The sequence below is a fragment of the Arvicanthis niloticus genome, chromosome 2, assembly GCF_011762505.2.
Source record: "Arvicanthis niloticus isolate mArvNil1 chromosome 2, mArvNil1.pat.X, whole genome shotgun sequence".
NCBI classification, from domain to species: domain Eukaryota; kingdom Metazoa; phylum Chordata; class Mammalia; order Rodentia; family Muridae; genus Arvicanthis; species Arvicanthis niloticus.
In genome coordinates this window covers 90,358,654-90,386,365 of record NC_047659.1, presented here as the reverse complement: position 1 = coordinate 90,386,365, position 27,712 = coordinate 90,358,654, and the positions used below count along the sequence as shown (strand labels likewise).

Here is a 27,712-nt window from a genome sequence, read left to right as displayed (position 1 = left end):
TAATTCATAACAGTAGCAAAATTACAGTTATGAAGTATTGCTACATAACATAATTTATGGTTGGGGGAGTTACACTGTGTGAGGAACTGTATTGAAGGGCAGTAGTCTAAGAAAGGTGAGAACCACTGTAGGTGTTTAAAGGCCACAGCAATTGCTGGGCACTGTGGTGTTGGAATGTGGGTATTCTTGAGAAGCTAAGGCACAACAATTGCTTGGATCCAGAAATTCTAGGCCAGGATGGACAACATAGGGAAAGCTTAACTTAAAACAACATTAATAATAAACCCCAAAATCCTCCAAACATCTATAGCAATACATAAGGCACAGGATAGACCAGAATGAATGCCATCTGCCTTTTCTTACCTCAATTGATCCAGTAATTCTTCAGTTTTAGCTGTTTGTTCTTTTATAAATTCTATCTGAGCAAGAGCCTGCTTTTTCTGTGTCTCTACTTCTAAGAATTTTCTGCAAATAAAATCAGGTATTCACAGAGAAACAAAGTATTTATTAGTGAGTTCAGAATAGTAACAAAATGTTTTGGGGATGGGGAGATGACTCAGTAGATGAAGTTTCCCTGTGAAAGCTTAGAGAGCTGAGTTTGGATCCCTGGCACCCAGGAAGGACAGAGCAAGATGTTGTAACAGGATCTGTTGGGACAGATCCTTCAGAGACAGATGAATCCTGGTGCTTGCTGGCCAGTCAGTCAAACCAATTGGTGAGCTCTGGGTTTAATGAGAAAATTCTGTCTTAAAAGCTAAGGTAGAGGTTGGCTATGGTGGTGTACACTTTTGATCCCAGCATTGATGACAGAGGAAAGCAGATCTTTATGGGTTCAAAGTCTATCTCATATACATACTAACCTTGAATTACAGCAATCTTTATGTCCCAGCCTTCTGACTGCTAAGATTATAAGATTATAAGCATGTACCAATACACTCAGAGTTCTGCCAACTTAATTTCAGTTAAACATTATTATCTGTCAAATTAATGTTTGTCAACTCAAATTTTATTGGTTTTGTCATTATTTACATGTAATTTCTTTTTTAAAAAATGTATTTATTTATTTTTATTTTATGTGTATTGCTGTTTTGTGTATGTGTGAGAGAGAGAGAGAGAGAGGAATAGAGAAGAAGGGAAGGAAGGAGGGAGGGAGAGGGAGTGAGGGAGGGGAAAGAGAGAGAGAGAGAGAGAGAGAGAGAGACAGACAGACAGACAGACAGACAGACACTGACTATGTAGCCTTGGCTAGGGCTAGCCTGAAGCTCCCTATGTAGACCAGTGGACCTAAAACACACAGGTGTGAAAGCATATATATGAGCGACCACAACTGGCGACTTCATATTTTTTTTTTTTAGCATTCAACTGTTAGCTGACCTTTGAAGCTCCTCTTCTTCAGTTTTCAGCTGTTCCAGTTCTATGAAAACAAAAACAAAACAAGCATAAAAAGGACACCAGGAGAAACTTGAAACATAATCACTTAGTTTACTGAGAATTCTGACCTAACCTAATCTCATCTAACATGCAAATGAACTCAACAGTGCGATTCTCTCTGGCCTTATCACTTTAACTAAGTTAGTTACCTTTCTCTGCATCTCTTATTTTAGAATCCCATTCTTCCATGGCATCATTTTTCTCTTCATTCTCCAAATTCTTAGTTTCTAAGGTAAACATCAAACATAAGAGATATATTAAATATCAGAGAAACAGATGGTCAAATGAAATATTGGGAAAACTTCACAAATACTCATCCTCTGCCAATAAAGTCCTGAACTATAATTTCAAAGACTTTTGGTATCAGCTAAGTGAACTCGAAGCTAATGATAGCCATCTCATCTTGTACTTAAAACATTATTATTAATATTGTGTATATGTATATATGTGTAAGCACTTTTATTATTATTTGTGTGTATGTATGTATATATGTATGTATGTGTGCGTATGTATGTATGAACACTATTATTATTTGTGTGTATATATGTATGTATGTATGCATTGTGTATGTATGTGGGTGAGCACTATTAATATCTGTGTATGTATGTATGTATGTATGTATGTATGTATGTATGTATGTGGATGAGCACTATTATTGATATTTGTGTGTGTGTGTGTGTGTGTGTGTGCGTGTGTGAGTGTGGGTGAGCACTAGAAGTTGGCAGACAACTTTGGGAGTCAGTTCTTTCCTCCTATTTGGGTTCCTCAGCAAGCTTCTGCAGCAAGTACTGCTGATGCTTCTCTAGTACCTTTGAGACAGTCCTGTTCAGGCCAGCCATAAACCTGTGATCTTCCTGCCAAAGTCTCCTAAGTAGCCAGGATTACAGGTGTGTCACCATGCCCTGTTTGTCTCAAATTAGCATTGAAAAAATTTTCCTTTTTCAAATAGGGTCTCATATATAGCCCAAGCTGGCCCCACTGAGTAAGCTGATAACTCTTGATCCTCCTGTCCTTACCTTCTAAGGACTGGGATTAAAATGCCTACTCCAAGCTTGAATTTTACCTCAAAAATACGTCCTACTTTTTTTTTTTTTTTTTTTTTTTTTTTTTTTTTTTTTTGAGATAAGCGTTCACTATGTAGCTCAAGCTGGTTTGGAATTCATTATGCAGACTCTGATTCAACCTCCATAGTGCTTGAGATTACAGACGTACACCATGACACCAGCTTGAATTTACTTATTTATTCAAACCCAAGTTCTATACCACTGTTAGTGCTAATAAATACATGGCTAGTTCACTTTATAAACACATTTAGAGCTCCTTAGGAGGCTGTCCTATGCCTCACCCCAATAACAAATCTAGCTTTTAGAAGACATTTCTGTTTGTTCTCTATTTTACTTTATCTTTATCTTCAAACCCATGTAGTTGGTGTATGTTTATTACATATATTAATTTTGAATAGTCTGTTGTTCTTTGTATGTGTGTACATAAACACACATTTATCTGCGTATGTGTTTTAAAAAAAACGTTTCACTCGATAGTTCAGACTGGCCCCATATTCACAGCAATTCTCCTGCCTCAGCTTTTCAAGTGATGGAATTAGTGATGTGAACCATGCCTGGATTCTTTCTTTTCTTTTTATTCTTTTCTTTTTACTTCTATTCATTAGCTGTAAAGTCTCTTCTGTATAGGTAAGGCTGCTTAACTAGATCAGATTTCTATTGAAGTATCTCAGTACCTTATAACAACATCCACAGAATTTACCATAAAATTACTTTTAGGGAACGGATGATTTGGTGTTTTTGTTTTTTTGAACAAAGGTCTTATGTAACATAGGCTAGCCTCAGACTCCTGATCCTCCTGACTCCATATCCTATAGGCTGAGATGCCAAGTGTGTAATAGCATACCCAGCTTATTTGTTTGGTGTCTACAGTTGCTTCTAGATTAAAAGTTCCATAAAGAGCTGGGCATGGTAGTATATGTATGCAATCTCAGTACTGTGGAGGTAAAGGAAGAAGCATCAGCTGTTTAAGGACACTCTCGACCACTTTAGAGGTCAGTATATTCATGATAATCCTGTCTGAGAAAAAAAAAGTTCCACAAGGGCACAAATCATGTTTGGTTTTGGTTACTAGTGTATTCTTATTTCTGAGCACCATCATATAAAAGGTGCAAACTAAGCAAATTTGAAAAATGAGTAATGAAAGAAGGGTGCTACCTAACGAGGGAAAGAAAGCACAGCTGTTTTTCTTCTGTTTTTTTTTTTTTTTCAGTCCTAAGAAGATCAAATCCAAGGACTTGAAAATACTCTGCCACTGAACTCCATCTCTAGCCTTGTTATTTATATTTGCTTTTTATATGGGGTGTAGAGAGGCTTCTAAACAAATTTATTATTATTTGTAAATGGGTGTTTTGTCTGTGTACCACATGCATGCCAGGTGCCCTCTGAGGTCAGAAGAGGGCATTAGGTCCCCTGGGAACGCAGTTATAGCCATGATGTGGGTGCTGAGAATAGAACTTGAGATCCTCTGGAAGAGCAGACAGTGCTCACAAACTGTTGAGTCACCTCTCTAGTCCTTCTCTCCCCCTTTCTGAAGGATCTCATACTATTCAGGTTAGCTAAGAACTTAGCAATGTGGCCCACGCCAGTCTCGAGATCAAAGCAGTTTTCTTGCTTTGGCCTCCCAAATACTGGGACTGCAAGTGATGAGCTACCTAAACGCAATGATTTTTTGTTTTTCTCTCTTTTGGTTTTTTGAGAGTCTTAAGTACCTCAGGATGACCTTGAACTTAAGGCTAGATGTTTATCCTGCCTCAGCCTTCAGACTGCTGGGGTCATAGGCATGTACATTCATTCCTGACTTCATGAGCTGCTATTGGGAATGAAACCCTAGGGTTCTGTGCATGTTAAGAAAACACTTAAGAAACTAAACCACACTCCTATGCGTGCTTTAAAGATGACAGGGAGGTAAGTAAATTAAATGGAAATGGATATGATAAAGGGAGGAGTCAGTAATATAAGATTACTGAGAAGACATAAAAGAAATCATTTATTTATTTGATTTTTTTTTTAATAAAAGAGATAGTGTCTTGCTATATAGGGCTGGCTAACCTGGTACTCACTATGTAGTTCAGGCTGGCCTCATTAGCAAATTTTCTGCTTCAGCCTCCTGAGTGCTGGTATTACAGGGTATGCACTACCACACTCGGCAAAATCAGTTTAGATGGGAAGATTGGTGTCAGGGGAAAGAGAAGGAAGAAAGAATGAATAAACAGATTAAAGGTCTATCTCTTTGTTATTAGGAAGTTTGAAAGGTCTAGTCTAATGGTTCCTATTTCTTTTATTATGAAGTAGAAAGTAAAGTAATAAAGAGGTCAGTTATTTTAAAACTATGATATTCATATATTCATTTTCAATTAAATGCAGAATACATATATTAGACACTTTTTCTATGCAATTTGCAATGCTAGGGATGTTAAAAAAAACAGAAGAAAAATGCTATTTTTACCTCCATGGAACTTACAAATTTTAAAGATTTATTTTTATTTTATGTGTTTCCCTCTGTGTGTGTGTGTGTGTTTGCATGCGTGCACGCGTGTGCAGTAACAGGTCTGCTCAAGTGTGCATGTGCATGTGCCTGTGTGTATAGTGTGTGTGTGTGTGTGCGCCTGAGGATGCCAGAAAAGGGTGTTGGATCCACTGGAACTAGAGTTAATAGGCAATCATGAACAACCTGGCCTAGGTTTAGTTTGAGCAAGAGTGGCCCACAGAGGAGCTAAAAGGAAAGCCCCCCAAAAAATAAAGAAAAGAATTAGAGTCAGGTGTTGTAACGCCTCAGAGGGTAAGTAAAATAAATGGTTTAGAAAGAAAAGAATAATCAGCAGTGTCAAATCAGAAGAGGTCAAAGAAGATGGTTAAGTAGTTTCAAGACGGAGATAATTTATCTATTAAAAATATGGGTCGCCAGGCGGTGGTGGCGCACGCCTTTAATCCCAGCACTTGGGAGGCAGAGACAGGTGGATTTCTGAGTTTGAGGCCAACCTGGTCTACAGTGTGAGTTCCAGGACAGCCAGGACTACACAGAGAAACCCTGTCTCGAAAAACCAAAAAAAAAAAAAAAAAAAAAAAAAAAAAAAAAAAAAAAAAAGGGTCAATGAGACAGTTCAGCAGGTAGCACAAGCCCAAGTCAGATCTCAAAAAACAGAAAATGGAGATAGAAGAGAATTGACACCCAAAAGCTGTCATCTGACCTCCATATGTTCCCCCATGACACATGCACCATAAGAACACACAAAATAAAAGTGTGGGTAGGAGAAGTGGCCCAGCAGTTAAGACCGCTGACTGCTCTTCTAGAGGACCAGGTACGATTCTTAGCACTCGCACTACAGCTCACAATCATCTGTCACTCCAATTCCAGGGGATCTGACATCCTCTTCTGGACTCCATGGTGCTCGTGTAAGCAAAACACTCATACACTTAAAGTTAAAAAAAAACCAAACTCATAAATAAATAAATAAATAAATAAATAAATAAATAACCTTAAACTTAACACACTAAGAAACAAACAAACACAAACAAGTATGATGAAAAAACAAAACATATAACCCAGAATACTGGGCATGGAGGCACACTTGTTAACACCAGCACTTGGGAAGCTCACACAAATTCCAGGCCACCCTGAGCTATACAGACTCTGTCCCCCAAATAAGCAAAACCATACAAGATTATGGTATAGGTTATGAAGAGCTTTGCAAAAGAATTTAAGTTTTTGGACATCTCTTCTTTACTGCTATGGATGAATATAGTGAACCAGGTTTTATTATCATTTTTTTATTACATTTATTTATTCTGTAGGGTGGGGTATACACCACAGCATGCTTATGGAGATCAGAGGAAAACACGTGGGAATCAGTTCTCTTCTTCCACCATGTGGGTCTCAGGAATCAAACTCAGGTCATCCATCAGGCTTGGTAGCAAGCAACTTTATGCACTGAACCAACTCAGAAGCCCGAAAAAAAGTTTTACTTTGCTTAAATTTAAGAACTTTGCTTCAATTTAATAACTCAAGCTGCACCCCTTCCGCCCCTCACCTGGTCCTTTTGGCTGGAACAGACACCTAGCTGGTCTGCTCCCATGAAAACACCATATCCTAAGCCATCCTAGAGGAACCACTGCACTCAGAGCAGCAGGATTTCAGTATCCTAGAAGTGGCCTGAGTTCTTCCACCCAGGAGCTCAGAATCACCGGATCACAAAGACATCTAGACTCTGAGGAGTTCTGACACAACCAAGATAACTGGAAAGACAGGCTCCAGTCAGAGACAGTGAGTGAGTGCAGGTAGCAATAGAGTTAACCAACCAGATGACGAAAGGCAAGAGCAAGAACATAAGAAACAGAAACCAAAGTTACTTGGCATCATCAGAACCCAGTTCTTCCACCATAGCAAGCACTGGATATCCCATCACACCAGAAAAGCAGGATTCAGAATTAAAATCACTTCTCATGATGATAATAGAGGACTTTAAGAAGGACATAAATAACTCCCTTAAAGAAGTACAGGAGAACACAGGTAAACAGGTAGAAGCCCTTAAAGAGGAAACACAAAAATCCCTTAAAGAATTGCAAGAAAACACAACCAAACTGGTGAAGGAAATTAAAAAAAAAATCATCCAGGATCTAAAAATGGAAGTAGAAACAATAAAGAAATCTCAAAGGGAGACTACCCTGGAGATAGAAAACCTAATAAAGAGATCAGGGGTCATAGATGCAAGCATCACCAACAGAATACAAGAGATAGAAGAGAGAATCTCATGTGCAGAAGATACCATGGAAAACATTGACACAACTGTCAAAGAAAATACAAAATGCAAAAAGCTCCTAATCGAAAACATCCAGGAAATCCAGGACACAATGAGAAGACCAAACCTAAGGATAATAGGTATAGATGAGAGTGAAGATTCCCAGCTTAAAGGGCCAGTAAATATCTTCAACAAAATTATAGAGGAAAACTTCCCTAACCTAAAGAAAATGATGTTCATGAACATACGAGAAGCCTACAGACCCCAAATAGACTAGACCAGAAAATAAATACCTCCTGCCACATAATAATTAAAACATCAAATGCACAACACACACACACACACAATACTAAAAGGAGTAAGGGAAAAAGGTAAAGTAACATATAAAGGCAGACCTATAAGACTTACACCAGACTTCTCACCAGAGACTATAAAAGCCAGAAGATCCTGGACTGATATCATATAGACCCTAAGAGAACACAAATGCCAGCCCAGCCTACTATACCCAGCAAAACTTCAATCACTATACATGGAGAAACCAAGATATTACATGACAAAATCAAAATTACCCATATCTTCCCACAAATCCAGCACTTCAAAGGATAATTGATGGAAAACTCCAGCACTAGGAGGGAAACTACAACCTAGAAAAAGAAAGAAAGTAATCTTCCAACAACCCCAAAAGAAGATAGCTACACAAACATAATTCCACCTCTAATAACAAAAATAACAGAAAGCAACAATCACTTTTCCTTAATATCTCTTATTATCAATGGACTCAATTCTCCAATAAGAAGACCTAGACTATCAGACTGGATATATAAACAGGACCCAGAATTTTGCTGCATACACGACATTCACCTCAGTGACAAAGACAGACACTACCTCAGAGTAAAAGGATGGAAAACAATTTTCCAAGCAAATGGTCCCAAGAAACAACCTGGAGTAGCCATTCTAATTATCAAATAAAATCGACTTTCAACCAAAAGTAATCAAAAAAGATAAGGAAGGACACTTCATACTTATCAAAGGAAAAATCTACCAAGATGAACTCTCAATCCTGAACATCTATGCTCCAAATGCAAGGGCACCCACATTCATTAAAGAAACTTTACTAAAGCTCAAAGCACACATTGCACCACACAATAATAGTGGGGGATTTCAACACCCCACTCTCAGCAATGGACAGATCATGGAAACAGAAACTAAAGAGAGACACAATGAAATGAACCAAATGGATTTAACAGATATCTATAGAAGATTTCATCCTAAAACAAAACAATATACCTTTTTCTCAGTAACTCATGGTACCTTCTCCAAAATAGACCATACAATTGGTCACAAAACAGGCCTCAACAGATACAAAAAAATTGAAAAAAATTCCTTGCATACTATCAGATCATCATGGACTAAGGCTGGTTTTTAATAATGACAAAAAAAAAAAAAAAAAAAAAAAAAGGAAAGCCCACATACACGTGGAAACTGAATAATGCTCCACTCAATGATGACTTGGTCAAGGAAAAAAATAAAGAAAGAAATTGAAGACTTTTTAGAATTTAATGAAAACAAGGACACATCATACCAAAACTTGTGGGACTCCATGAAAGCAGTGCTAAGAAGAAAACTCATAGCTCTAAGTGCCTACAAAAAGAAACTGGAGAGAGCATACACTAATAACTTGACAGCACACCTGAAAGCTCTAGAACAAAAAGAAGCAAATACACCCTAGAGGAGTAGACAGTAGGAAATAATCAAACTCAGGGCTGAAATCAACCAAGTAGAAACAGAAAGAACTATACAAAATATCAACAAAACCAGGAGCTGGTTCTTTGAGAAAATCAACTGTTGGGAACCGCACTTGCCCCACGTTCAGGCGGCCAAAAAAAATGTCTCGGCCTGAGCAAAATGTTGAGGCCCGGGCTGCCCCGCGTTTGGGGAGGCCACTCTATCCCGGCCCAAGCGGCTGCTCCGGTCCCCGGGTTGGGGTTCAGCAAGAGAGAGAGAGTGAGGTCAGACTCGAAGAATGGAGACCAGTGTGTTTCAATCCCGTTTATTCTTCAGTCTCTTCTTAGTCTAAGTCCTAAGTCTTGAGTTCCTAGTCCCTAGTTCCTAGTCCCTAGTGCCTCCAAGTTCCAAGTTACTTCTTCCAAGTGTCCTGCTACCTGTCTTCTCTCTGCTGTGTCTGGTTCTCTGTTCTGTTCCGTCTCTGCCTTTTATATGTCTCACTTCTAAGCCATGCCTTTTGGTCACACCTTTAATCATGCCCTTAGGTCTTGTCTCTAAATCTTATTTCTAAATTACACTCTTAAGTCACACACCTTTAATCTCACGCACCTTTAATCTCAAGGTATCTAAACCAAGATTATTGGAGTGTGCTCAGCTGTTGTAGGCTATTGTAATCCAAGTCACATGTCAGGGTATATGGCTCAAGATGGCTGCAAAGCTGATAGCTGCTTTCTGCTAAGAGTTGGCCCCCAACAATCAACAAGATAGATAAACCCTTAGCCAGACTAACCAGAGGGCACAGAAACAATATCCAAATTAATAAAATCAGAATTGAAAAGGGAGACATAACAACAAAAACTGAGGAAATTAAAAAAATCATCAGATCCTACTACAAAAGCCTATACTCAACAAAACTGGAAAATCTGGATGAAATGGACAATTTTCTAGACGGATACCAGGTACCAAAGTTAAATCAAGAGAAGATAAACCATCTAAATAGTCCCATAACCCCTAAAGAAATAACAGCAGTCATTAACAGTCTCCCCATCAAAACAAGCCCAGGACCAGATGATTTTAGTGCAGAATTCTATTAGACCTTCCAAGAAGACCTAATACCAATTCTCTTCAAACTATTCCACAAAATAGATACAGAAGAAACACTACCCAATTCGTTCTATGAAGCCACAATTACTCTCCTACCTAAATCACACAAAGGCCCAACAAAGAAAACTTCAGATCAAACTTCCTTCTGAATATTGATGCAAAAATACTCAATAAAATTCAAACAGAACCCCAAAACACATCAAAACAATCATCCATCATGATCAAGTAGGCTTTATTGCAGGAATGCAGGGATGGTTCAATATTCAGAAATCCATCAACATAATCCACTATATAAAGAAACTCAAAGAAAAAAAACACATGATCATCTCACTAGATGCTGAGAAAGTATCTGACAAAATTCAACATCCCTTCATGGTAAAAGTCTTGGAAAGATCAGGAATTCAAGGCCCATACCTAAACATAGTAAAAGCAATATACAGCAAGCCAGTAGTCAACATCAAACTAAATGGAGAGAACCTTGAAGCAATCCCACTAAGATCAGGGACTAAACAAGGCTGCTCACTCTCACCCTACCTATTCAATATAGTACTGGAAGTCCTAGCCAGAGCAATTAGACAACAAAAGGAAGTCAAAGAGATACAAATAGGAAAGGAAGAAGTCAAAATTTCACTATTTGCAGATGATATGATAGTATACTTAAGTGACCCTAAAACTTCCACCAGAGAACTCCTAAACCTGATAAACAACTTCAGCAAAGTGGCTGGATATAAAATCAACTCAAACAAATCAGTAGCCTTCCTCTTTTTGATGGATAAACAGGCTGAGAAAGAAATTGGGGAAATGACACCCTTTACAATAGTCACAAATAATATAAAATACCTTGGTGTAAATCTAACCAAGCAAGTGAAAGATCTGTATGACAAGAACTTCAAGTCTCTGAAGAAAGAAATCGAAGAAAATCTCAGAAGATGGAAAGATCTCCCATGCTCGTGGACTGGCAGGACTAATATAGTAAAAATGGCCATCTTGCCAAAAGTAATCTACAAATTCAATGCAATCCCCATAAAAATTCCAAATCAATTCTTCATAAAGATAGAAAGAGCAATTTGCAAATACATTTGGAATAACAAAAAACCTAGGATAGCGAGAACTATACTCAACAATAAAAGAACCTCTGGGGGAATCACCATCCCTGACCTCAAACTGTACTACAGAGCAGTAGTGATGAAAACTGCATGGTATTGGTACAGAGAAAGGCAGGAAGATCAATGGAATAGAATTGAAGACCTGGAAATGAACCCACACACCTATGGCCACTTGATTTTTGACAAAGGAGCTAAAACCGTTCAGTGGAAAAAGGACAGCATTTTCAGCAAATGGTGCTGGCTCAACTGGAGGTCAACATGTAGAAGAATGCAAATTGATCCATTCTTATCTCCTTGTACAAAGCTCAAGTCCAAGTGGATAAAGGACCTTCACATAAAACCAGATACACTGAAACTAATAGAAGAGAAGGTGGGGAAGACCCTCGAATACCTAGGCACAGGGGAAAAGTTCCTGAACAGAACACCAATGGCTTATGCTCTAAGGTCAAGAATTGACAAATGGGACCTTGCAAAGCTTCTGTAAGGTAAAGGACACTGTCAACAAGACAAAACGGCAACCAACAAATTGAAAAAAGATCTTTACCAATCCTACATCAGATAGAGGGCTAACATCCAATATATATATACAAAAAGAACTCAAGAAATTAGACTCCAGACAACCAAATAACCCTATTAAAAAATGAGTTACAGAGCCAAATAAAGAATTCTCAACTGAGGAAACTCAAATGGCCAAGAAACACCTAAAGAAATGTTCAATATCCCTAGTCATCAGGGAAATGCAAATCAAAACAACCCTGAGATTCCACCTCACACCAGTCAGAATGGCTAAGATCAAAAACTCTGGTGATAGCAGATGCTGGCAAGGATGTAGAGAAAGAGGAATACTCCTCCATTGTTGGTGAGATTGCAAACTGGTACAACCACTCTGGAAATCAGTCTGGTGGTTCCTCAGAAAATTAGACATAGCATTACCTAAGGATCCAGCTATACTACTCCTGGGCATATACCCAGAAGATGCTCCAACATATGACAAGGACATATGCTCCACTACGTTCATAGCAGCCTTATTTATAATAGCCAGAAACTGGAAAGAACCCAGATGTCCTTCAACAGAAGAATGGACACAGAAAATGTGGTACATTTACTCAATGGGATATTACTTAGCTATTAAAAACAATGAATTCGAGAAACTCTTAGGCAAATGGATGGAACTAGAAAATATTGTCCTGAGTGAGGTAACCCAATCACAAAAAAACACATATGGTACACACTCGCTGATAATTGGATATTAGCTCAAAAGCTCAAAATATTCAAGATACAACTCACAGACCACATAAAGCTCATGAACAAGGTGTGTGTACTTCAGTCCTTCTTAGGAGTAACAAAATACTCATGTGAGCAAATATGGAGACAAAGTGTGGGACAGAAACCGGGTATCCATCCCTTGTGCAGTCACCAAAGACAGACATGATGTGGATGCCACGAAGTGCATGCTGACAGGAGCCTGATATAGCTGTCTCCTTAGAGGTCTGCCAGAGTCTGCCCACAGCTAACCATTGAACTGATCATGGGGTTCCCAATGGAGGAGTGAGAGAGAAGACTGAAGGAGCTGAAAGGGTTTACAGCCCCATGGGCAAAGCAACAATACCAACCAACCAGAGCTCCCAGGGTCTAAACCACCAGCCTGGGAGCACATAGGGAGGAACTCATGGCTCCAGCTGTATATGAAGGGGAGGATGGCATTGTTGAGCATAGGTGAGAGAGGAAGTACTTGGTCCAGTGAAGGCAGGATACCCCAGTGGGGGGAAATTCGTGGGTGGGGAAGTGGGAGTTGGAGGGTGGGTGGGGGCACATCCTCATAGAAGCAGGAGGAGGGGGGGATATAATAGGGGGTCCCTGGGTGGGGGGGATGGGGAAAAGGGATCACATCTAAAATGTAAATAAAATAACCAATAATAAAAAAAAAGAACTCAAGTCGCTAAAATAGCACAGTAAGACCAAATTTTCTAACTTATAGAAAAGTGCTAGGCAAGTATTCTATCACTGAGCGCTATCCTCAGCCCCTAGAGGAAAGCATTACTTTACCTATTTCCACTTCCGTGAGACAGTTATTGATCTTCTTAAGTATGGTGTCCATCTCATTTAATTTTATCTGAAGTTTCTTCTTTTCATTCTAAACACAAAATATTATAGATTGTAAAGCTTAAATTCCAAACAATCCTTTAATATTTCACTTACTGTCATGATTATAAATGGGTAAATCTTGTTTTTCTTTATTTGAGAACATGCTGGTCACATGATCTACCGCTGTCCTTTATTCCTATCCATTTTTTTTTCCCACTTCTTATTTAAAGCCAGGGTCTTACAATTAAATTCCCTAGGCTGATGCTGACCTTGTGATATTTCTGCCTTGGACTTTCAAGTAGCTAGGATTACAGGCCTGTGCCATCACCCAGGCACGAACAGACAAATCTTGAGGTCAAGACTTTTAGTCTGGAATAATTTTTTTTTTTTTTAATTTAAAAAGACAAATGAAGTTATTTTGTATTTCTCTTTATTATAGCATTTCTTTTCTATACATGTTTCATGAACTGTATGGATATTGATATTTATTGCTTTAAAAGGGTGAATTTTGTTTTTTTTCTGTGATCAGATGGACACTGGCCATACAGAACTACAGCCTTTAAATGTGTGTTTTAGTTTGTTTGACTGTTTGTATTGCTGTTATTATTAAGACAGGTTCTTGATATGTGATCCAGAACTTATGGCAATATTCCTGCCTCAACTTCCTGTAGGTGTGTGCACCAGGCACAACTATTTTTGAATTTTTATTCTATAAAAGATGACACTGTATAAAATACTTCCTGTACTTATTTGCCAGTACTTACTAAGCAAAGCTAGGCTACTGTGCTTGTTCTTGTGCACATGTGTGTATGTTCATGCTCACTGGCATGGGCACTCCACTTCTGTCTCTCAAATGGGAGAGGGAAGAAACGCTAAGCAAATGTTCTACCACTGAGCTACAATCTCAGCCCTATGTGTAAAGCCTTTTTAAAGGAAAAAAGATAAACACATGCATATATATATGAATCACATATATATATAACAAGTACTTGGTAGTACTTAGCTAACACCACAGCAATACACTAGATCTAAGACTAAATTAACTACACACACACACACACACACACACACACACACACACACACACACAAACACACACAACTAAATGTAGATATAAAGAAGATAATACTCCTTCTGTATGAATACAGACACAGAATCACAAGTATTTTATTTCAAGTGTAAAATGGATAACAATATATGAGATATAGCCCATATTAGTAACTATATTTCATTTTACTCCTAATGCCAAAGGTTGAAGCTTTTGGTTATTAGAACCTCACTTTTTATAAACATTCATCCAAGCCCCACTTCCATATCTCCTAAGAAGCATTCCATAGTTTATATCTACTATACATTACTATACATCAACCATCTCAAATTACCTCAGCTGAATGCACCAATTTACTATACAGAGCCACTTTTCCTTGGTGAGTGAAGACTTTTGTCATCTTGGTATAACGTGATTTTATTTTGTTAAGGTAAATTCCATAGGTCTTCAGCTGTATGAGAAAGTTAAAGAGTGCATTTTACTAAAAAAACGTCAGATAAGGTAAGTAAGGTCTGGAAAGACAGGTTCAACTGCCTTGGCTGGGCTTTGCCTAATCTAGATTCTGATTCCTAAGGCAAGAACTTCTCATTGCCTGATCTGGAAGTCATTCTATAGGACTGGGTTGGTCTTAAATGTGTGCTTGTCCAGCTTCTACCTCTAAAGAGCTTCGATCACAGGTATATGCCACCACACTTAGGCTCTGCATATCTACTTAAGAAGATAATCAAAGATTTCAGTTTTGATTCTTTCACTTATAAACTAGAAAATGATTGTCTCTTAATTAACAAAACATGATTATATATTAGGGTACATGTAAAATGAACTAATAAATAGCTAATCAATTAAAGACAATCTTCATTTAAATCTAAAGAAAATGCAAATAAAAAGCTGGGAACATTATATATATTTTTTACATGTTAAATTACACATCACACATTAGAAAGGTTATATTTAACAAGTACTTGGTAATACTTAGCTAACACCACAGCAACACACTAGACCTAAGACTAAATTAAAGAACTCTATACTATCAAGTACCAGTTCTTTTTTGTTTGTTTGTTTTTTGACACAGGGTTTTCTTGTGTAGTCCTGGCTGTACTGGAACTAGCTCTGTAGTTCAGGCTAGCCTTGAACTCAAAGATCCACTTGCCTCTGCCTTGCAAGAGCTAGAATTAAAGGTTGGGTATACCACTACAGCAGGCTAAGCAACAGTTCCAAATATATCAAAATGTATCAATTCTTATGCAGAAAATGGCATAAAAGTACCTCTTCATCAGAGTAGTCTTTTACTTTTTCCCACAAGTTCCTATTTACATCCGCCAATAGTTTATCTTGGTTCAACGCAGATACCTTTAATCTAAAATAAACAATGTTAATACAGGATTTAAAATTCTGCTTGAATAAACCAGCTTAAACATACAGCCAATTATTTCTAGTTTTTTTTCTTTCTACACAGTAGGAGTAACTCACTCAGGAAACACAGCTAGCATGATTATTCAACATTTAAAGAACAAAAGTTAAGAATGTCACAATGAGCCAAATGTGGTTGGGCACACCTTTAATCCCGGTACTCAAAAGGCAGAGACAGTCTGATCTCTGTAAATTCAAGGATAACCTTGCTTAGAGTTCCAGGACAGCCAGGGCTACAAAGACAAATGTCACAATGGTGCTGAAGTGGGATAGATCCAGGGTCAGAGAGGCCAGAGTCCATTGGAGAACCCAGAAGGTCCTGGTATGTTTAAGGGATGACAGGACTTGGAGGAGGTGGAGATGGTAGTTGGGGAAGGTAGCACCTGAATTTCTGAATTACTAAAGTTCCAGCTCCCAGGATATTCAGCAGAAAAAGGGCAAAGACTTGATTTTGAGTCTTAGGACAAATCTAGGCTGAGTCCCTGAGACTCTCAGCTTCTATGAGCTTGGTAGATCAGGGGTCCCAAATTCTAGTCCTCCCATCCTGGGATTCCTAAACTTCCCTCAATGACTTACTCCCATAGCCCATCATGGTTTCCCTCTGCTTGCTCCATCACCCTAACATGTTTTGGGATTCACCATTTCCTTGCATGACTACTAACAGCTTAGGCTCTAAACTCAAGAGGTCAGCATCCCAGCAAGTGCAGCAGCCTCTGGAGGCTGTTCAGGCTTACTTCACCCCACCACCAATCTTCACTCAGACCAAGAGATCCTCTAGAAACCTTACCAGTTAACATCACCCCTCACTCCCTAGGGCCTCCTTTCCATGACTCTGGCCAATCAGTCTGAAAATTTAAGCTTCCCACTCTTGCAGGCTCCCTATCCACACATGGACGCCTACTGTATTACTCTGTACATCTGCTCCTTGGGGTTTTTTGTTTTCTTTTGTTTTGTTTTTCCTTCCTTCCTCCTCAGTTCAGGCATTTGGCTTCTCCAGAAATGACTGCCCATGGTTCTTCATAGCCTACACTACATACATCAAGGCGAATATACTTTCCTTACAAAAACCTGATGACCTCCAGGATGGCACCTTCCTACCTGTACAATGCCTGTATTGGTTATTTATTGTTTTATGCAAAGCAGATACTGTATATATTGAATCATAGTATATAAGACGGCTACATTTGCAATCAAAGGGATGGTGCACACCTGTATTCCTAACACTTTGGAGACTGGGACAGGAGGATTGCCTGAAATAGCCAGTCTAGACTTCAGTCTCTTTGAGGCACTGTCTCAAAAAAAAAAGCAAAATAAAAAAGTACTTATACATAAGTACTAATTTTAGTGGTTAAGAGCTTGCTATTCAGAGGACCTGAGCTCAGTTCCCAGCACCCACACTGGGTGGCTCACAATTGCTGTTAACTCCAACCCTAGAGACTCCAACATCTGGCTTCTTTGGGCATCTGCTCTCTCTCTCTCTCTCTCTCTCTCTCTCTCTCTCTCTCTCTCTCTCTCTCTCTCACACACACACACACACACACACACACAAACATACAATTTAAAATAGTAAAAATAAAATTTTACACTAAAAATAATTAAAAAGGAGTGGTACAAATCAAAAACTTTCTGACAAGGATTCCTACATCACTCTATTTGCTTACTGTAAGTGAAAACATTGCTTTCAATGTCATTGTATAATTGCTGTAAAGTTGTAGTTAGTTTTTAAAGTAAACATTTTCAATTTAGCTCAAAGTTTATCTAACTTTTACAAAATAGCATTTAGAAAACACAACAAAGTTAAGCTGGCATGGCACACACCATGCATGTTAAGGCTGCTGTGAATTCTTAGACAGTATGCGCTATAAAACATGAGTTCTTGACTAGCCTGGCAATGAGACATTAGTCAAAAAAGAAAACAATAAGAAAGCTATTATAACTTCAATATTTACTAATAAGTAGAGGAAGTAAATCTCTAACAAAGATACTTGTGATCCCGAGAATTAGGCTAGACCCTTATGCATATTTGTTCAAATGTGCCACTGAACTATATCCTCAACACAAAAGTAGAAAATATACCAAACAACAGAATAACTCTAAACAAGCTGCTAGTTTTTAAGGCTAGATTCCATTTTTTGAAAGATTTGTTTATTTATGTATATTTGTATGTACTTGAATTAGTTTATATACACTATGTGTATGAAGGAAACCAAAGAGTTAAGAGGAGGGCATCAATCCCCTGAACTGGATACAGGCAGTGGTGAGCTGCTTATGCTCTCACTCACTGAGCTACCTTCAGGTGCCTGCATTTCACTTTTTAAAACAATATTAAGAATCCTATCTGTCTTATTCAGTGATGAACCCTAGTAGTTAATCTAGATTGTGGTAAACAGCAGGTGCTGAATAAATATGTTGAATGAACAAAGTAGAATCAGACAATTGGTGTACCATAATTTTTTGTTTGTTTCTTCTTTTCCCCTTGTTTGTGTGAGTACACAATGTGTATATGTGCACATTAGTGTGTGTCTATGGGCATGTGTGTGCAGGTCAGAGGACAATCTCGATACCACCTGTTTGAGGCCAGAGTCCCCTTTTTGTTTTTCTGATGCAATGTATAGCAGGTTACATGACCCTTGAACAGTTAGGGTCTCTTGTCTCTGCCTCCCATCTTCTGGGAGGAGTTCGGAGATTAAAGATGCTTGTGCTTTTCATACAGCTTTTACACTGGTGCTAGAGGTTTGACCTCAGGTCCTTTTAACCACACAGCAGAGGTCCTCATTGCATTTGTTTGTTCTTCAGGAGACAGGGTCTGATTACATAGCCTGAGCTGACCTGGAATATAGTTATCACAAGATGGCCATGAACTCACCATATTTTTTCCTTAGTATGGAGATTACAGGTATATGTCCCATATCCAGATGGAATACTGACTTAATGATTTTATTTTAAATTTTAAAATTAACACTACATAAGTAAGACTGGAGAGATGGCCCAGTGGTTAAGAGCACTGACTGTTCCTCCAGAGGACCAGTTCCAAATCCATAGCTCCACCCACATGGCAGCTCACCATGTAATTTCAATTTCAGGTGATTTGAAGCCCTTTCTGGCCTCCATGGACACTAGGCACACATGCATACTTGCAGATAAAACACCCATACACATAAAATAAATAACTCGAAAACTATATGATTTTTACAGCTAAGGATGTAGCTCAGTGGTAATTAAATGCCTAGCACTCATAAAGCCCTTAAGTCAATCCCCAGTATCACAAACATACAAAGAAAAAAAAAAAAAAAAAAAAAAAACAAAACGAAACAAAAACCGTAACATTTAAAAATTATTTACTTTTGTTAGACTGGGTCAAAAGTAACTGGAAAGTACTAAAATACCATGAAATAAACATTATTTTGAATTCTAGTTTATCTTAGGAAAAGTAGATTTATAAATAAGTTGTAAATCTGTGTAATACTTACAAAGATCCAAGTATTGAGCTATCTTCTACGTAAAACTATATTCTTTTATATATGTAAATTAAGGGAAAATATAGCAAAAATCAGAAACACCAAAATAATTTTGATTTTTGAATGCTATACAATTGCTATTATCATTATATTTGAGACAAGATCTTACTTTGCAACCCTGGGTGGCCTTAAGTTCAGAGATTAGCCTGCCTCTGCTTCCTAAGTACTAGGATGAAAAGGCCTATGCCATCATACCAAGTAATATATACAACCATTATTCCCAGAAAAGACATCATGTAGACGAGAATGGCCTAGATTTTTGTTTCCTATACTTATTTATCTATTGCTTGGAGGCCAAATAGGCATGATGCCTGACTTGCTATGTGGATAGTGAAATCAGAGGTTTTTTTTTTTTTTTTTTTTTTTTTTTTGGTTTTTCGAGACAGGGTTTCTCTGTGTAGTCCTGGCTGTCCTGGAACTCACTCTGTAGACCAGGCTGGCCTTGAACTCAGAAATCTGCCTGTCTCTGCCTCCCAAGTTCTGGGATTAAAGGCGTGCGCCACCACACCCCTTCGGAATTAGAGTTCTTATCCTTATGACTTTGCAGTAAGTGCTCTTAACCATTAAAGCCATCTCTATAACCCCATGGCCTTGAACTCATGATCCTCCTGTTTCTACCTCCCTCCCCAAATGCTGGATTACAGTTATGAACTATATCACCCACTTTACAAACCCAAAATTAAAGTGTGGCAGGTTACATCTTGAATCTGGCACTCAGGAGGCAGAGGTAGGGCATATTGTAGTTTAAGTTCAGCCTGATCTACATAAAAGGTTCCAGGACAGACAGGGAGATACAGAGAAACTCTGTCTTGTGGGGTAGAGGGTGGGGTGGGGTGGGGCATGTTATATCCTTTTGAAGATGTTCTGTTTCAACTAATTTATATCATAAAATAATAATTTCAGTTTATCTTTTTATTCATCATGATATAAAACATTTTGTGTAAACAGTGGCTATTGCTCATGCTATCCATTGAATAGATATCATTACTACTTTATGAAGTAGAAAAGTAAAGTAAATGACTATTCAAGGATATACAATATTGTAGACAGAACTGGGTTTCTATTCATGTCATAACACCCATTAATTCCATTCATTTTTTTCGATACTGCTGTTGTTCTAATTAAAATACCACATAGACCACTTGTTTATTATAACTCTCAAAAAATAATCACAGGGGTAATAAATTAAAACTTTCTTACTCTTCAATCTTTTGTCGAAGAAGCTCACAATCTTCTCTGTAAATCTGTATCTTGGGTCCATAAACATATTGCCTCAACATCAGATCTTCTGTGGTAGGTAACGTGTTTACAGTAAACTTAAAAAAAAAGTAATCAATAATCAACCAATCAGAATTGATACCTTTTTCTTTTAAAATGTACGATAGAACCTTCCTATGTAGTTTAGGCTGGCCTGAAACTTGTGATCCTCCTGTCTTAGCATCTTGCCATGCTTGTGACACCATGTTTGGCAGAACTAGATGTTGATTTTTTTGTTCCTTTCCATTTTTTTAAAAAGAGAGGGTCTCATGTAACCCAGGTTAGACTGGAACTCTTATGTAACTGAAGAGCACACTGATCTCCGGATCCTCCCAAGTACTGGGATTATAGAAGTGCACAATTATACCTAACTCAAAACTGGCATTTTGAGGACAAAACCAGATACAAGAACAAATTCAAGTTTTAGAGTGTCTATTTTTTTAAAGTCAAACAAACAAGGCTGGGTATGTAGTTCAGTACAGGGTACATGAGATTCTGGAGTCCACAGTTCTATAAGTATTGAGGTGAGCTAAGAATATTGACTCACAGGACTGAAGTGGTCTAAAACTAATCATGAATTATTTTAAGAAAATAAAGGGTTAGTAAGATGTCTCCCATAAATTGTCCTCTGACCTCAAAGCATGTACATGCATGTGAATATATACATATACACACAGTAGATAAATGTAATTAAAAAAATCAATACCTAAAAATTAAGCTTACAAGGAACCACTTTACTTAAAATAGAAAGGAGGAAAAAAAACAAGGCAGTAGTGGTTCATGCCTGCCATCTCAGCACTTAGGAGACTGGGGCAAAAGGGCTTTGTCTTTGTGGGTTCAAAACCATCTTCTGATAACTTGAACTAGAGACCTTATCTCAACCAACTAACCAACCAACCCACACACCCACCCACTCATTAAGAATAGTTTGTTACGTTTTGCAACTCTAGTTTAAAGACAAATAAATGTATTTAATCTTGTTTTGGAAAAAAACTAAGTAAGCTTTTTAATTTCATTACTTATAAAAAATATACCAAAAAACACTTCATCTATTAGTTAGAAGCAGCACAGCACATAATGTTATTTTGAAACTCTAAACTTTGGACTTACCTATTAAGTAGCTAGAAGATATGTAAGCATGAGGACTATATTCAGTCCCCATGATCTGGGCATGTATTTTTTGTTTGCATGTATGTATGTGCATCATTCATGCCTGGTGCCCTAGGTAGCCAGAAGAGGCTGGCAAATCCCCTAGGAATGGAGTCATACAGTTGTGAACAGACACATGTGTGCTGGGACTCACACCTAGATCATCTGCAACAGCAGGGACTGCTTTTAACCACTGTACCATCTCCATGGGCCCCTCCGGCTATTTATTTTCAGACAAGGTCTCACAGAGACTTGGTAGCCCCTGAAATATACATATAGTCATGGATGATCGTGAACTTGTGATCCTCCTGGATGTATTTATCAAGAAGTGGGATTAAAGATGTAGGCCACCACATCCAGCATACTGCCAAAGTTGAATGTGGAAAGAATCAAAGTTAGGCAATCAGCTTAGTGTCAGGCACCTTTACCCAATATGTCATCTCACTGGCTCAATTATCATGTTCTTATTTGTTTGTTTGTTTGAGAAATGGTTTCACTGTGAAGCCCTGGCTGTCCTGGAACTCACTCTGTAGACCAGGCTGGCCTTGAACTCAGAAATCCACCTGCCTCTGCCTCCCAAGTTCTGGGATTAAAGGCGTGCACCACCACCGCCCGGCAATCCTCCAGTTCTTAAAACATATTTTTAAATGCACAAAAATCAAAACTGTATGTACTGACTCAAAATAAAATGGCAATAGTAAAATGCAAATGTGTTTTCTAAACACTGTTTGATACTAAATAAAATCAAGGTTCTTTGTAAAAGAACAAAAAAAGAGAAAATAAAGTTATGAAACTATTTCATGGCATCTCCATTCAATACAAAGCTGATCTTTTTTCTGTTTGTTTTTCAGTTAAGAGCACTTGTTGCTCTTGTACAGGACACAGATTTGGTTCCAAGCACTGCACGATAGCTTACAACTATCTGTTAACTGCAGTCCTTGGGGATTTAATGTCCTCTTCTGTCCTCCTTAGGCATTGCACAAATGTGATCCACAGATCATGCATGCAGATAAAACATCAATAAACATAAAGAAAAATAAATTTTAAAAAAGTAAAGCATACAATTATGTATCTAGTACAATAGCAGAAGTGCCAGTGGATAAAGGTTCATGCACTGTGAAACATATTGGATAGTTATTATTGTACTCAAGTGGGTGGATTAATTTGTTGCATCTTGAATTAGAGATTATGTGTACAAGCCATTATGACTCATTTTGATGACGTGTACAACTTATATATAAACAATATTTGGGGACTTTAGGCCAAGGAGTTCTTCAACCTAATTATACTTTGTGGATTACAGTACTTTAGCTTGAACCTCTCCATAAACTTGCAAGGGTCAGGGATGACTATAAAAGCATCCTCTGCCAGTGCAACCAGCTGAGCTCCTACAACATACAGAAATATAAGGAAGCTACATTGTCTATGAAGGCTAGCAACATCTCCACTCCCACCAAAAACATGTTTCCCACTTCTACTCTACAGAGACTCACAGTCATCCAAATCTTGGGGTAGATGCCCACAGCTATGAACCTCATTTCTCATGATCAACATATAATCCACTTCTTTTGATATCTAAGATTTTTCAAGTCTCTTTTCCTCTTGAGCATCACTTGGCTCTATTGGCATCAAGACTTAAAGATATTGTTAGTTATACCACTGATGTAGAAAAAACCCTCATGGATATCAAACTGGGAGAGCTGCAAGCTGGATACTAATCTGAGATCTATCCTCCAAAGGCATCACTGGTATGTTTTAGAGAGATTACAACTGGTATTACAAGTACACCAGTGTGAGGAAAGGGAACATCACCAGGGTATACAAACTCAGATTGTTAGACTTGGCAGACTCAAGGCTTCATGATAGTAGACAGGCCTCTACCAACTGAGCTTCATCCCCAGATCATGATTTTATCTTTTAATAAATGCTTGCTTTGGTGCAACCTAACTTAATTAACAACAACGACAACATCAACAAAGCATGATATATTTTACCTGAGATGAATATTTTGCCAAGAAATTGTACTTACTTTGGCTGGGAGAGTGCTCTGCCTAGGTTTCTGTATTAAGAGGTGGACCTGAAGAAGTATGAAGAACTCCTTTATTGTAATTTGTCCATCCCTGAGTTTCTAAAAAAAAGAAAAGAAAAGAAAGAACTTTATGTGAACACTCAAAGTAAATTCACTTTGACTCTTAACAACATCATTCATTTCTAAACAGCTTTATCTACCATGTTATGGAAATAGCCAAACTTCTTTCAGAGGTTCTGAGTTCAATTCCCAGCAACCACATGGTGGCTTTCAACCATCTATAATGAGATCTGATGCATTCTTCTAGCATGCAGGTGTATATGCAGATAGAGCACTCATATACATAAAATAAAATAAATCTTTAAAAAAACCCAAAAGTTATCCCTTTGTAGGGATAAATTTGCTATGCAGCCCAGTATGGCCTGGAATACACAATCTTAGTCTCTCCAGTGCTGGAATGAAAGGTGCCAACCACCAAACCCAGTCTAACAAAATTTTAAGGTCATTTAAAATAGTTTTCAAAATGCAAAACAATTGTTGTTAATTTCTACTTATCAAGGTCAAGGTGCTTGATCTCTCCAAAACTCACATTAATTCCTAAGGTCATATGTCAATAGAATGTGTAGGAAGAAGATAACTAAATGAAGTCATAATATTAGGGCCCTCAGGACTGCATTAATGGCTTTATAAGAGGAAAATGAGCTCACCTCGGTAAGCTATTGCCATGAGATGCTGAGTCACTGCATAGTACCTCCGGCCTAGCAGCCTCATCACGTCTGGGCTTGTGGCAGTGCTATAAGTTACTAAAGCTTAATGAACCACAAGCTGGCTAAATAAACTCCTGGTCTATGGTATTCAGTTATTACAAGAGAGAACAGACTAAAATGATACTTGATATAACTACTTATGTTGAATCTAAAAGAAAACAAGCCTTCTATATATTTGAAATACCGTGTATTTTTAAAAATCTAAGGTTAGCCGGGCGGTGGTGGCGCACGCCTTTAATCCCAGCACTTGGGAGGCAGAGGCAGGCGGATTTCTGAGTTTGAGGCCAGCCTGGTCTACAGAGTAAGTTCCAGGACAGCCAGGACTACACAGAGAAACCCTGTCTCAAAAAAAACAAACAAACAAACAAACAAACAAAAAACAAAAAACAAAAAAATCTAAGGATAGAGATATAACTCAGTTGGTAAAGTACTTGCCTAGTATTCATGAAGCTCTGGGCTGGATTCCCAGTACCCCATAAAATTTGGCATGTGGCCCATGTATGTAATCCTAACACTCTGGAGGTAGAGGCAGGAGGATCAAAAGTTTGAGGTCACTTTCTGATACACAGTAAGTTTGAGGCTAGCTGTGACATATGGGAGCAACCTCAAAAACAAAACAAACAAAAAAACTAAGCCAAGTGTGGTAGCACACATTTGTAATTCTAATACTTGAGTAGTGAAAGCAAGAAGATCAGAAGTTCAAGGCCAGCATTGGCTACATAGAGAGTTTAAGGCTAGCCTCAATGCCTGAGATCTTGTCTCAAGAAACAATGAACAGGGCTAGAGAGATGGCTCAGCAGTTAAGAAAGAGCACTGGCTTGCTCTTCCAGAGGTCCTGAGTTCAATTCCCAGCAATTACATGGTGACTCACAACCATCTGTAATGGGATCCAATGCCCTCTTCTGGTGTCTAAAGAGAGTGACAGTGTACTCACATACATAAAAATAAATAAATAAATAAATAAATAAATGTCAACAAAAGACACTTAAAAATAATGTATTAACAGTGAGAAATAAAGCTGAGTTGGGGTGGTACATGACTTTAATGTCAGTACTCCAAGAGGCAGAGGCAGGCTGATCTCTGAGTTCCAGGTGAACCTGGTCTACAGAGTGAGTTCCAGGACAGCCAGAGATACATAGAGAAATCTTGTCTCAGAAGAAAAAACCAGTAAGACATAAGTCAATGTGGTGGTGAACATGCCTTTAATCCCAGGACTTCGGAGGCAGATGCAGACAGATCTCAGGGAGTTTGAGGTCAGCCTAATCTACATAGTGAGTTCCAAGCTAGCCAGGGCCACAAAGATACATGCTGTTTCAATGCAAACAAAGAAACAAACAAAATAAAACCTCAGCGAGAAATAGTAGCCCTTGGGATAGCTCAGCAGGCAAGGGTACTCAACACCAAGCCTGACAACCTGAGTTCAATCCCTGAGACCCACATGATGGAAAGAGAGATCAATATCTACAAGTTGTCCTCAGACTGTCACATGTGCAGTATGGTATAGATGCATTCAAACACATACATGCAAAATAAATAATACATGTAAAAATATTTAAAATGAGAAATACATTAACATACCTCCCTCAAACTCTCTTCACAGATAGTGTCACCAAGAAACTGTGATTCCACTTGGCTATTACGCTGTGCTAGAAACAAAGCAAAATTTATGTAAATGGTAAGCAAGTCAAAGCTAAACTGTAAGGCTTGAAATGGTGATGCACACCTTTAGTCCCAACAGTGGATATAAAGAAGCCAGCAGATCTCTGTGAATTTAAGGCCAGCCTGGTCTACATCACCAGTAGTAGTTTGTACTTGCCAAAACTACAGGTAGTGAGACCTTGTACCAAAAACAAATGAAGAAATACTAAAATGTAAAGTTATGCTTTTGGAGGAAATCAACTATTTCTCTGTATTATACACTTGTCATGTCATTAAAATTTCTTAGAAAATCAAAAGTGAAATATTACTTATCAATTCTACAACACTGAAAGGATTTATAGAATATCCAAATACTTCCTAAATTGAAAAATACTTGTTAATCAAGGATTCAAATAACTTATAATTTTGCCCTCATAAATATCTTACTGCTGACATCCAGAGAAATTCCCTCAGACTTGACTGAATCCAGAGAGCTGCTGCAACTAGACGGTGTCCTGCTCAGGCTTTTCAGCAATACACTGCTGACGTTTTTATTGATATCCTCTTCAGTATGATTATCAAAAATCTGAAATCACCAAAGAAACATCAGCATAAGGGCCAGTTAAAAGTTAAGACACTTGCTATGTAAGCTTGGGACTGAGTTCCATTTCTGAACACATATAAAAGGAAAAAAAAAATAACTGACTCCACAAACCTGAGACATCAATTTTGTTCCCATAACATTCACATGCATGCTGTGGCATATTCCTCCTTTCACATCATATATATGCACAAAAGTGTCCTCATGTACACAGGACGTAATTTAAAAACATCAGCATAAAGTTATGAAATTGATAAGTACAATGACTAAATTTTGAACAGCAGCAAAAACTTTTTTGCTTGTTTTCTGAGACAGAGTTTATGTAGCCTTACCTGTCCTAGAACTAACTATGTAGAACACGCTGGCCTTGAAGTCAGAGATCCACCTGCCTTTGGCTCCTGAGTGCTGGGATTAAAGGCACACTATACAACCACCCAGCCAAAAATACTATTTCTAACAAAACTTATCTACATAATTCATATACAATAACTTATTAAAGAAGTAGAATATCACTGGGTAGTGGTGGCACATGCCCTTGGGAACACTTGGGAGGAGAGGCAGGTGGATCTCTGTGAGCTTGAGGCCAGCCTGGTCTACAAAGCAAGCAAGTTTTATGACAGTCAGGGTTACACAGAAAACCTTGTCTCAAAAAAACAAAAGAAAGAAAGAAAGAAAAAAAGAAGTAGAATATCAGGCAATTTATGCCTTTAATGATAGCTTATGTTCTATACAGTATAAACAAATTTTTTCTTAGTTGTACCTCAGTTATAGGACAATACTGTAAGTCAACTTATGCAATTATTTAGTTGCTAGTCACCAATAGTGGAGCTACCTCAGAAGAGGAAATAAAGTCTAAAAAGAAGGTTCAATGAGGATTTGAGCTTAGATCCCTAATGTCCACAGGGGCATGCACCTGTTATCCTAGAAGTGGAGGGCAGAGAAGGAAGGGAGGTGGAGATCAGCTCAGTGGCCAGCCAGCCTAGCTGAATTGGTGGTAAGCTCCAGGTTTAGTAAAGGACCTGGTTTCACAATAAAGTGGAGAAT

The 27,712-nt window shown here is 38.2% G+C and overlaps 1 protein-coding gene across 2 annotated transcripts in view; it reads right to left on the bottom strand.

The window, feature by feature from the left end:
* Positions 1 to 27,712, bottom strand: part of Knl1 (kinetochore scaffold 1) — a 71,832-nt gene that overhangs the window by 9,210 nt on the left and 34,910 nt on the right. For both annotated transcript variants that reach the window (XM_076929496.1, XM_076929497.1), the window contains 10 exons: positions 26,515 to 26,653; positions 26,008 to 26,075; positions 23,663 to 23,761; positions 20,428 to 20,543; positions 15,566 to 15,656; positions 14,634 to 14,750; positions 13,213 to 13,300; positions 1,581 to 1,658; positions 1,375 to 1,414; positions 364 to 465 (listed from right to left, as the gene is read on the bottom strand). In XM_076929496.1, the coding sequence (XP_076785611.1) occupies positions 364 to 465; positions 1,375 to 1,414; positions 1,581 to 1,658; positions 13,213 to 13,300; positions 14,634 to 14,750; positions 15,566 to 15,656; positions 20,428 to 20,543; positions 23,663 to 23,761; positions 26,008 to 26,075; positions 26,515 to 26,653 (938 nt within the window). The remainder of the gene's footprint in view (positions 1 to 363; positions 466 to 1,374; positions 1,415 to 1,580; positions 1,659 to 13,212; positions 13,301 to 14,633; positions 14,751 to 15,565; positions 15,657 to 20,427; positions 20,544 to 23,662; positions 23,762 to 26,007; positions 26,076 to 26,514; positions 26,654 to 27,712) is intronic.